A 12500-nucleotide genomic window follows, 5' to 3' on the forward strand; every position below is an offset into this window, starting at 1 on the left:
GTGTGAGTGTACCATGCGATGTGCTTTTATACTCTTGGTCAATCTCCAGACTCCCATCCTAACCACTTCATTGCCAAGTGTGGCGACTATTTTTATGTTGTAACGAACACTAGCAAACAGCCCCATGTACTGCAGCGCCACCTTATCGGACACTATTCAAAAACACCTACGCCCGAACTAGTTAGTTCAAGTTTCGGCAGAGGACTATGAACGTGTACTTTTTATTTTTATTTGAGTAATATTTCTTTGTGTTACTTCTTGTTAGTTTTGTCATGTAACTTTCTTTATGTACTGTTTGTGTTTAATTAAATTCCTTTTGTTAAGTGTTAAAGTTTGTCTGGGTTAAATTTTACCGGTTTTGTTTAACAACATTACAGCTAGCCGTGATCACAAGGCTACAATGTTCGAAATCACTCTTCTAATGTCATATCAGAAACTGCAGGAACTTTTTTGGTTACCTTGTAATTTTACACTTTTCCCTCCATTTTTTCAAAATATTTATTTTATTTTATTTATTTATTTATTTATTTTTTTTTCTTGTTACAGAATTGGTAGGGGTAATTTTTCTTTAGGATTTTAGACATTGAAGCTTGGAAAGTTTAGAAAGATTTGAAGGCAAGCTTTATAGATTTACGGTTCTAGAAGATTCCAGAAAAATGCGACAAAATGAAAATGTCTCCATGGTATTAACACGTAAATTCTTACTTTTTGGAGAATAATCTGGAAGAAAAATAGTTGAATGTTTTACTTCTGATACTAGAATCATTTTCTTAATATTTTTATCTTCCCTTTATTTTTTCTACTTTTCACTAGATACAAGCTTAGAAAATATCAAAAATGCTTCTAATCTTATCATGGACAGGTATTATAGAAAGGAATTTTTTCATTAATAAAGAAATTGAAGACTGACTGACTGCCTTAATGCATTAACAGGGCTTAGCACTAGGCATTTCCCAACATTGACACAAGCTCTATGGATCCTAAATTCTGCTTCCAGTGTCTGTTCTCAATTTTAAAAGTTTTGCCATTTCTAGATTTTGTTGCTCGGTGTTTCACTAAATTCACTAAATTTTTTTCCTGCCTATCTGTACTCCTTTTGATTTCTGCTGAACCTTCACTAATCCTTGCTGTGAATCTGAGTTACAGTTTGTGTTTACCAATCTGATTTTAGAGAAATCCCTCTCAAAACTGCAAAATTTTTCCCTTGGGGAAGAATCCCCTTCCAGTTGAGAACATTTACATTACACTAAATATGTATTTGACTGACAGGGGGGGGACAATGTTTGCTTTTTCCTATGGGCTGTGATCCCAGTTATTTCTGGTAATTGCTGATCTACCATCTATTTATTCAAATTCATTTATTGCAATGAGAGATTTATTTAAATTTTTAGAACTTCTGCAAAATTGCTAACAGTGAAATATTTGGATCAATTCTTATTTGTTTCTTGTACTGCAATAAAAAACTGAGAATTTTTCTTCACTTAAGTGGTATAAAATTTAATATGAATACATCAAAAATATTTGTAAATTTTGTATGTTTTAATAATAGTAAGAGGTTATGTAATTCATGCATTTTTTAATTTTTTTTTTTTTTTTTTTTTTTTTTAATGTCTGTAGAATAAAGTAACTGACAGAGAAGGATTGAATTGAATATCTTTATATAAAGTAGCTTACAAGTAAGTAACAAGTTCATATTATTTTATATTACAAAATGAAATGATAAATAAATTCACTTTATTAGTATATTAAGTGATCAGATATGTTAGTCTGGTTTATAATAATTAGTTTAACGTAAATTTTACAAAGGTTGTTGATGATAATAAACAGTAATATGTTGTGAAATTACTACATTATGAGCTAACTTTAACAAGAGTATGAAGAGACATTCATAGTTTATTTTTATGGAACAAAATTTATAATGCACAACAAATGGCAAAAGTTAAAAATTATGAAGTTGATTTGCTAGATACGTCCATTTGTGTAGCAGGACAAATGATGAATGATTTAGAGTTTACATGTAAAAATGAAAATGCCAGTCAGTTTTGATTGAATGTGATGATATTGAATGCTGCAAGGCTCAGGTATCTAAGAAATTAAAAAATATAGTGTGCACAGGGTAAGGCTTCTGAAACCTAGGTAAATTTTGGACATTACAAAACTAAACTTTTGTAGAATAATATAACAATAAAATGTGATGAATCTTTTTGAATGGCCTTGTAATAGGTTTAGTTGCTCTCTTGGAAAAGCTTCACTGCATTTTTCATGCTGATAATGAGGATGGATTTATTTCTGAATTAATCAAAGCTTTTTTTTTTTTAAAAAAAAAAAGATTATCATGGGGAATTGAATGTAGAATTCTAGCAAAATTGGTTTGTAAAAAAGTTGTCTAATTTGGAATTAACAGTATAACAATATGGAAGTCAGAGGTCATATGATTAAGATAGCTTAATACTGGTAGTTCCACTACCAGTTCCACTTGGTTTGAATCCAAGCGAGCAAGCTAGCTTTGTGGTTTTCTTCATTTTTAATGTTAATTCGAGCCAGTTTCCTCCATGAATACATCTTGTTCCTTGATCAGATAGCCTTCATGTTTTCTGCCATAATGAAATCACCTAACTCTTAGCATATCAAAAAAAAAAAGTATGGAAGTACTGATAAATTAAATTTACTATGGAACAAGGATATCTGTGCAAGGGGAGATATTTGTTTGTGGGAGACTTTATGAGGATAAAGGACTGCTGTTATATAATACATTGGAACATTCCTGTGCAGTCAGTGCTTTCAATCATTGGAAAAACTATTAGATGGTAAGAATATGAAAGATCACAAAAATGAACTGGCCATTCAAGAACTTCATTAATTACACAGAGAATGGCTAGAAGCAACTAAGGAACTTCTTTCAAGTTAAAATTAGTAATATAGAGTATTTCCAGTATAGAAATTAGAAAGCTTTGTTATCACTGAGAGAAAGTATAGAGCCTGATAAGAAAATGGTTTTCTACCATTGTTATAGTCGATAGAGCATCATCCTATTTAGTTGATTATTTTAAGGAAAAAAAATCAGGAAACTATAAAAAGCAGATAATGATAAACAGATTTTTTATTGATTAGTACTAAATATCAAATGTTTTCTAGTGCAAAGAAGCAGAAGAAAAGAGAAGTTAATATAAGGACTAGCTGTTGATTTTGAGGAAGATGACTTCTCTTCCAAATTAAATAATGTTCCATCCCCAACTTATCTTCCATTTAATTTCATCTCTTTGCCTCAATTCTAGTGAAGTAATTAATTTTCCTTTTTAGTATCTCATGAACTTGCATTTATAATTTTTATGTATTATTTTGTATATTAAATATTATAAAAATTTAAGTAAACATTCTGTTTGGCTCTAGAACAAATAGGGTTTAAGTTATTTCTTTTGGGGAAAATTGGTTCTGCATTTGTAAAAATCCCAATACAGACTGCCTCTTGGTATGAAAATGAGGTTCCTCTACCTGTGAATACATTAAAATATTTTTCATTTTTGCTTTTCTATATTAAATTATATTAGTTAATTTCAGGAATGATAGATCTGAGGTACCAACCAGTGTTTGCAGTACGAAAGAAATGTGAATGTCGGCAACAGAGTTTTGAGTACTTTTTTTTAGCTTTGCAGTACAATCAAAGGTTCCTAGTCGAGTGCTTGCACATGCTGAAGATCATGCTTGTGAAAGTGTAAGTGCCGACATAATTGTCAACATGAAACACTTCCGCACCAGACTATGACACTTAATGAGTCAAGAAAAGGGTCCTTTCTCAGGTTACATAGAATGGCAACAGCATATGTTTCTGCCTATTTGAGTAAAATGACAAAATTTATCACTAGGATCCCAAAGCCTCACATTGCAACAAGGGTTTAGTAAAACATAAGCATGCGTCTGAATTGCAACTTTCCTATTCTTTGATCCGTCACAACAAAATTTAGGGCTTGCAGCCTCATCCATAATTTACTAGCCATAACTTTACATGATACCTTCCAGAACTGTATGGAGTTGAACTGTTGAAGAACTGTATGGCAACTCATGAATACTTATAACACAGGAAAAAGATCAGAATTTTGTGCCCAGACAGAGCTATTAGTAAATTTTTAGAATTGCTGTACAATTTTAGGTTTCCATGCTCAAAGTTATATCTATGATGGTCACAGTAAAATAAAAGCATGCATGCCACAAACTGCAGTTTAGCTGCAACTCTAGACATAAATTGATTATTTTATGTAATAAAAAATAAATTTTCCTAGTTACCATTTGTGGGTTTTTCGTAATTATCTATCTTTTTTCTTAATTATATATATATATATATATATATTGTGTGTTTTACATTGCTTTTGTTCATTTGCGTAAAAGTTGTAAATATTTAAAATGTATAAATTTATTTTAAAATTTGTCTTTTTATCAAAATGATTTTCTAGACATCAAAGAACATCATGGACTTAGATCTCAATATTCTGGACTTAGATTATCCTACTTTTTATAAAATTAGAAGCATTTTGGATGTTAAAAGCACTAGGGAGGATTTCTTGGCAGCGTTTCCTCCTGGGTTTTTTAGGTATGCATTTTTAGAAAACACTTCTCTATTGTTTTTGTAATAGATAAATATGAAAATAAATTTTGTAAATAGATTTCATGCTACCTTTCTTTGTATTTTGATATATTTATACAGCCAGCTGTGTTGTATCACAAATTTAAATTAATTTTGATTTAATGTTTTTAATTTTAAATGAAAATATTAAGATTCATTTCTTTGTGATATTATTTTTAATGGTTGGAATTTCTGGGTGAAGCTGTTAGGGAGCAGGGAATTACGTTACTGGAAGCAGGGGGGTGTAAATTGCTTGGTAAGTGTATTCCAAATGGATTTTCTTAGCAGGCTGGGAATAGGAGTTACAATGAAAAAAAGAACAGTTTAAAGTTATCTTGCCGCTCGGCTTTTGTGTTTAAGAGACTCTGTGAGGGGCTTTTTTAGTGACCAGATGATGAAGCAACAAGTTTTTTGTTAAGCTACCATCAAATAGGTAGGTTTGACTTTCCCTTATTTTCTGTTGACAAAGTGTAGCCAAGGGACTATTCCAAACTGATATTTAGTATGATGAAGAGCACAGTTGCTCTTCCAAATAATAACAAGCAGTTGTAAGGGCAGTAAATGTCAGTGTTAAGAATGGGTTATATAAATTCATTGCAGTCTGACTCTTAGAAGGTCACCTCTTAGCAACACAATTTTTTTTTTTTTTTTTTTTTTTTTTTTTTTTTTTTTTTATGGAAACCTGAAGTCTGCTTGTGTAAATACTGTTTACCTCCTCGCATGTAGTATTATGTAAAACTTAAAGTAGTATGCAAAAATTTAATATTTTCATTGCTCCAAAATTAGGATAAGGTCCTTATTTGTAAGTTGGTTTTAATATGCTGTAATGTGATTATAATCAAGAAAATGTGTTTATTATTTAATCATGTAAATATTATTTTTGTTCTTATTTTGTAATCTTCCTAGTCACTTCATTTGTTTGACAGAAAGGTTTTACTTTATTTATAAAAATTCAACATAATAATCCCAAAACATATTAAGCACTTATTGAGAAATCTTAATTAATAAATGATGCTGATGTAGAAATTGCAATTAATTAAAGACCATTTCCAAATTTTGCTTACATATGCTGTCCCAGAAGAAAAGAAAGAAAAAAAAAATCGAGATAAATTAATATTTAAAGTTTAATTTGAGAAATGCATTGCATAAAATGATTATAAATATATTTCTACAATTTAAAATATAAAAAAGTCACATGAAAATTTTTAGATAAAAATTTAGCAAATCAATAAAAATAATTTATCTTTCACTTCATGTGAAGTCCATTACCTTGAGATTATTTTTCCCCCAATTAGTTTGTAAATCTGCCTAAAGGGGGCAGTACATACTCAAAGTTGTTAAACTTAGTTTGTCTAGTTTATCGATGTCACTGAATATGTACTGTCTCTTTCAGAAAAATTTACAAACTAATTAAAGGTAAAATAATTTCAAGGTAACAGACTTGAACATGAAGTGGAAGATAAATTATTTTTCTATTGATTTGTTAAAGGAAAAAACTTCTGTAATTTTTATCATGAATATAACACACTAATAGTTCATATTTAAAATAATTAAACTTCTTTATTTAAAAAAAAAAAATAAATTAGGTTACTAAGCAAAGAGGTTGAATAACATAAACTTGAAAGAAACAGGCATTTTTGCCAAATCAAATTTTTTTTTTTTTAAAGATTTATACCTAGAAAATTTTGATTGTGTTTTAATATTTTAAATTGTAGAAATATATTTATAGTCATCTTTATGCAATGTATTGCTCGAATTAAACTTTAAATATAATTTATCTTGAATTTTTTCCCTTCTCTTCTGGGACAGCATGTGTAAGCAAAATTTGAAAATGGGCCTTAATTATGTGTATCTGAAATTACAATTTTATTTATTATCGTTTTATTTGTACTCGTATTTGAATTATTCATGCCAAAACTTTTAAAAATAATAAAAAAGTTCAAGTGAAACTGTTTGATAGTAAATATTTCGTGTATAATAATCATAAAAACATTTCCATCTGCCAGTGTTAACTTCTTTGCTCTCAATATTATGTGAACTGAAGTCCTCAGTGTATCTGTGACTTTGGAGTGCTGAACGTTATTGTGCCTCCAAGCACATTCTGGAATTAAGCCTAACATGCAAAAAATAATTTCTATAACACCTTCTTTTTATCTAAATTTTGCATTCTTGCATATATCATTGAAATGTTATTTCTTATTATTAGTCCTAATAATCAACGTAAAAACTAAATTAAATTTATATAAAACTTTTATTAAGGCCTGTTGCCATTTACGGAAGTGAATGTTGGATACTTAACAGAGCAGAGAAAGACCTGATATCAACTTTTGAAAGAAAAATCCTAATAAAAATCTTTAGACCGATACAACAAAATGGCATGAGGAGGATTCTCTATAATCATGAACTATATGGAAAATATTGGAAATATGGTGAAACTGATAGTTTGAGAATCATAAATGTATCTCGTATCAGATGGCTGGGCCATGTGTTTAGATACGATGATGCATTTCTAACCAAAAAGGTAACCTTTTTGAGAATTGAGCGAATAAGATGAAAAGGAAGACCACCCACTAGATGGATAAATGATGTCGAGCAAGATTTAAGCTTAATTGTGGAGTTAACCGATGGAAGGCTATTGCGCCGAATGGGGTCAGTGGAAGAAACTTAGAGAGACAGCCTTGGCCTGTAACAGGCTGTGGAGCTTATGAAGAAGAAGTAAAGTCCTAATACTTAAAATCAAAATTTAGAATAAGTTAAATTGCAGTTTTAGTAATAATTATTATATTCTCATATTTTAAATCATTTCTGTACAGTAATGAAGTAAAAAAACTTCAGAATTTAAATGGCCGTGCTTATTATATCCTATTGCCATATTTATCTAAAAACATTTTAAGTTGCTTGCATTGCATGAAATGTTTCTAAATTAAGAACAGGCATTGTTAATGTTGTGCATCTTACTTTCATGGAATAAAAGGTTAAATAATATTCATCACAACATGCTAACACTCGAGATTCTATTAAGTTTTTGCAGCATTGCCGCCAAGTCAAGAAAGTGGTTAGTGACTCTGACTGCCATAATGAAAGGTCTGGGCTTTGAATCCCAGAGAAGGTGTGGATGTAATTTGTCCATCCCTTCACAGGAGGCAACAATGACCCACCTTTTAGGTGCCTCCGTAATAAAGAGACCTTTCCTTATGTCCTTAGTAGTGGCCAATGCCTTTGAATGGCTTGAGCCTACCATTGGGGGGGGGAGTTTTCACAGTATTATGACATAATTTATATGCATTTAAAATTTGAAATAAAAATGTTCCATTTCAGCATATCAAATATGTTACAGTTTGGCTGTCATTTATACTTCGCTCCCATATCACATTTGATGCGGTGCACTCATCAAGGGAAACTGAGCCTCATATATGATACACTGGGAGTGAAGAGGTTAATATAACTTGACTATCCCTGAAATATCTGATGTCTGTATAAGCTTTAATAATTTAAAAATATTAGAAACTTAAAATTATACTAACTTTGAATAAATAACATATTTAAATGTAGTATATACACTCATGTCCATAAATTAAGGATAATTCGGAGTCACGCGGAAATCGAACTCTAAAATAAATATATCACCTGTAAAATCACTACACACATCTTAAGAATCATATGCAAGTTTCAGGAAGTAACCAGATGACACCGATGGTATGTCACAATGATGAGAGTGTAAGAGAGTGATATATATGGAATACAGGCAAAGAAGTAAAATTGTTCGCAGGCACTTTATAAGCATTTCAGTGATAACTGAATAGTTATGACACAAAGGACGCATTTGGATTATTTTTTACGTGGTAGAATTATCGGCCGTCTGGAATGTGGGCATACCCAACTGGAAGTATCAGACGAACTTGGAATTGCCCAGAGTGTCATCTCCAGACTTTGGCAACGATTCCAAGATGATGGTAATGTGAGTAGACATTACAGCACAGGTCACCCCAGAGTTACAACGCCGAATGAGGACCGGTATTTGACAGTTATTGCCAAAAGAAAGAGGCGGAGCACAGCCTCAGACCTGTCTCGTCAGCTCTTTTCAGCCACTGATACGACAATTTCAAGGCAGACTGTGTACAGACGCTTAGGGCAGATTGTTCTATATGGTCGTAGACCTGTCAGATGCGTTCCACTTACTGCAACTCACTGTTGCCTGCGGTTAGCCTGGAGTAGAGAGCATGCATTGTGGACACCGCAACAATGGGCTTGTGTGATGTTTTCCGACGAGTCTAGGTTTAGCTTGCAGTCTGATTCTCGCCCTACTTTCATATGGAGAGCTCCAGGTACCCGTTACCACCAAGAAAACTTCATTGAACGACACCGTTATGGTGGTTCAGGAGTGTTTGTTTGGGATGGAATTATTCTGGGTTACAGAACTTACCTGCATGTTCAGATTGGAACCATGATAAGCCAAATCTATTGGAACAACATGGACAATTCTGGAACAACATGTACGTTTGTTTCGCTTATGGATGACAACGCCCGTCCTCACCGTGCAAACATCGTAAGCGAATGCCTTCAGTCGGAGGATATCACCCATATGGACTGGCCAGCATTCTCACCGGACTTGAATCCAGTAGAGTACGTGTGGGACATGCTTTGCCGACAAGTTGCAGCCCGTCAACCTCCTCTTACGTGTCTACCAGAACTTCGGAGAGCATTGCTTTTTGAGTGGTGTAATATTTCCCAAGATCACATCGATAATTTGATACTCAGCATGCCTAGGCGTTGTACGGACTGTATTGCATCATCTGGGAGACATACAATGTATTAACAATCATACCAACCATGTAATATTGGTTTTTTGTAAATAGGCTTTTTTTGTAATTTGCTCCAGGGAGAAAATCGACATATAGCATAAAATAGAAAATAAATAAAAATATAAAATAATATAATAAAGAATAGAAAATAAATCGACATAGAAAATAAATCGACATATAGCATCTTTTTTTTGCTCTTTTAATATATAAGCTTTACAAATAAGTCACATTTGTTTTGCTTCTAACTCTTCCTTTGCCTGATTTTGCATTATCCTTAATTTATGGACATGAGTGTAATTACTTTATTTAAATGCATTATATAACTACTTTATTTAAATGTATTATATAATAATATTATCTAAATGTATTATAATTATCTTATTTAAATACATTATGTAAATATATTATTTAAATGTATTACGTGATTATATTATTTCAATGGTATTATATAGTATAATTAAATGTAAATATGACAGTTACTTACAATAAATATGAAAGTTACAAATTGGTAAAGGAAGTATTATTATTCATGTTAGATGATGCAACACATAGGTATGCTAAAGTTTATATGGATGAATAGAAATGATAGAAATACAAAGGGTTTTCTTTCCTCTGCATTTAATTTTTTTAATACTTTTTCTTTGACCTGTTATTCTAATTATTTAAGATGAAAAATAACTGTGTTTTTATGATATTTCAGGTCTGAATTTTTGTTTACAATGGATGTGGAAGCCTTTAAAATGAATAAGACTCCTGCTGAGTACTTACTTCTTCACTTAGGATCCAGAGGAGTTTGTGTGTATCATCTAATAGAATTATTTGAAGCAATAAATTTAGAAAAAGCTTTAGTTATTTTAAAACAGCCAGGTAAAAATGTTTTCTTGGTGTTTCATTGTAGAAGAAATTTCATTATTATAATTTCTTCATTTTAGAATAATTAAATTTAATGAATTAGTGAAACTGAAATTTTGGAAAAAAATAATTGCATTGTTTTATGGTGAAAGTTTTATTTAAATTTACTTCACTGAAATCTGGTATGCCTTTTAATTTAATTATCATAAATCAATGGTTTTCCAATCTGTAAACTTTGTAATTTCTTGGGCTATTTGAGAGATTTTCTGAACATGGACAAATAAGTGTTTTCTTTCCCACCCCCCAAAAATAATTTTGCATTTTATCATTCCTTTACATTTTCAAAGAAAGTTAGGACTTTACAGGTTTTAAAAGAACATAATAAAAAAAATAACAGAAAAATGATTTTAGGTGTATATAAAATACGAATTTTAGCTATGCCAGTTTAGAGCATGTAACCCTCTTCAATAATTTTTTAGTTAATTTAGTTGAATGGTTCATATTATAGTCTTTCAACTGGATTTCATTATCAGAAGCAGATAATAATGTTGTAATTTATGCTATTTATGTTTTTCTTGTCAGTTGAATTTTCATTTTGTACCTTTATAGAGCTTGAAGCTTATCTTTTTTTGAACAGTTAAAATCTAGAAGTGAGACTATTACTGGTGAATGTAATGCTTATTAAAGAGTGTCTGAACAAATCTAATCTAAATCTTTCTTGCTGAAATCCCACTCATCAACTGAAATATCAGTGCAAAGTAATAAAATATGCTTCTGAAAACTTTCTTTAGGATTTTCTTCTGCCAGAAAACAGGGAGAACTTACACTTTACTTTGCTGTTAGTCATGAAAACGTATTTCACATTTCAACATTTCAGATGTAGTTCAACTCATTTCAGCAATTCAGATAAAGTTCGCACTATGTCCAAAATTCATAATAGTTTTTACATTGTAACTGAAATTGACAGGATACATCCAAATGATGTGAAAGTGATGCAGAAAGAAATAGGGAAGAAAGTTAATTTCATAATCAGAATTCCAGATTATTTGCAGTTGGGGGAAGGGGGATAGGTAAAAAAATATAAAAATTTTTAAACTCCCACATCAAGATTAGGCATTTTTCCAAAGCAAATTTGCCTGTTATCTTACATGAACTGATTAAAACAAATTTGAGTTTTCCTTTCTGATTACAAGTGTAAGTTTAGTGTTAGATTTTATTAGAAATAAGCAGATTAATGGAAGTTCAAATTAGTCTTTTTTGGCTGATGTCTTCTAAAGGCTGAATGAGTTGAAGAAAAGTCTTCAGAGTTGTGATTTATATCACTTCTCTGAGTATGACTTCAGGTCAAGTCTATGAGTTTTGTTGTGACAAGAAGGGCAGAATTCAGTGTGTCATTAGCATGGGCTTTGGGTAGCTTGTAGATGACAGTATGACTTTGCCCAGTGCCCAGCTGTGTTCCATTTTGAAAATCCCAGAAGATGGGTTAAAAGACCTCCTCTTTCTTCCTCTACCATCAAAGCAAATTGAGAGGGCTTTTGGTTTGTCATGTATTTTAGGTGTGGCCATGCTGCAAAGGCACTGTATAATTACTTACTAACATACAAGTCTTTTAAGTTCAACAATACAATAGCCTGTAACACTAACCACTGCACTGTTGTGTTGCAAATTTTAATTATTCTAATGTATTTGAATTAAGGTTTTTATTTAATTGAAAGGGTTTGAACTGGACTAACAAGAGCAATTTAAAAGTTTTCATTACATTATCAGTTCTTATTGTTAGTTTTATCACAAAGATCAGGGAGTGTTTTTTTGTGAACATTTGAACAGGAGCAGGTGTTAAATTACTTTGTCAGTGTTCCCGAAACAGAATTTCTGAACGGGTTGTGAATAGAAATTACAATGAAAAAAGAGCAGTTACCTTGTGGCTCAGCTTTTGGAACAGGGAAATTTTGCTTGCAAAGTAAATTGCATTTTTTGAAGTGAGAGAATCTGTAGGGGGCTTTGTTAGTAACCGGATGGTGAAGCAGTGAGTTTTTGTTCAACATGAGTTAAAAGGATAGTTTGTTTTCGGAAACTAACAGGGCTTGAATTTTTTTCATATGCGTATAATGACTCATTGATGGGGATATATATGTCAGCCTGTCATCAGCAGCTGTGTTTTGATTTGTTTGGAGGGAAATGAAAGAGTAAATTCATCCTGCATTTGTCAGAATTTAATATATTATGTT

At 31.4% G+C, this 12500-nt stretch overlaps 1 protein-coding gene across 2 annotated transcripts in view; it reads left to right on the plus strand.

The window, feature by feature from the left end:
- Nucleotides 1-12500, plus strand: part of LOC118189864 (mucosa-associated lymphoid tissue lymphoma translocation protein 1 homolog) — a 77144-nt gene that overhangs the window by 3671 nt on the left and 60973 nt on the right. For both annotated transcript variants that reach the window (XM_035360558.2, XM_035360557.2), the window contains exons 2-4: nt 1618-1676; nt 4449-4585; nt 10121-10287. In XM_035360558.2, coding sequence (XP_035216449.2) covers nt 4464-4585; nt 10121-10287 — 289 coding nt within the window. In that variant the 5' untranslated portion in view covers nt 1618-1676; nt 4449-4463. The remainder of the gene's footprint in view (nt 1-1617; nt 1677-4448; nt 4586-10120; nt 10288-12500) is intronic.

Source organism: Stegodyphus dumicola, chromosome 2, assembly GCF_044657685.1.
Source record: "Stegodyphus dumicola isolate Sdum_Otavi_A_Nest chromosome 2, ASM4465768v1".
Lineage (NCBI taxonomy): Eukaryota > Metazoa > Arthropoda > Arachnida > Araneae > Eresidae > Stegodyphus > Stegodyphus dumicola.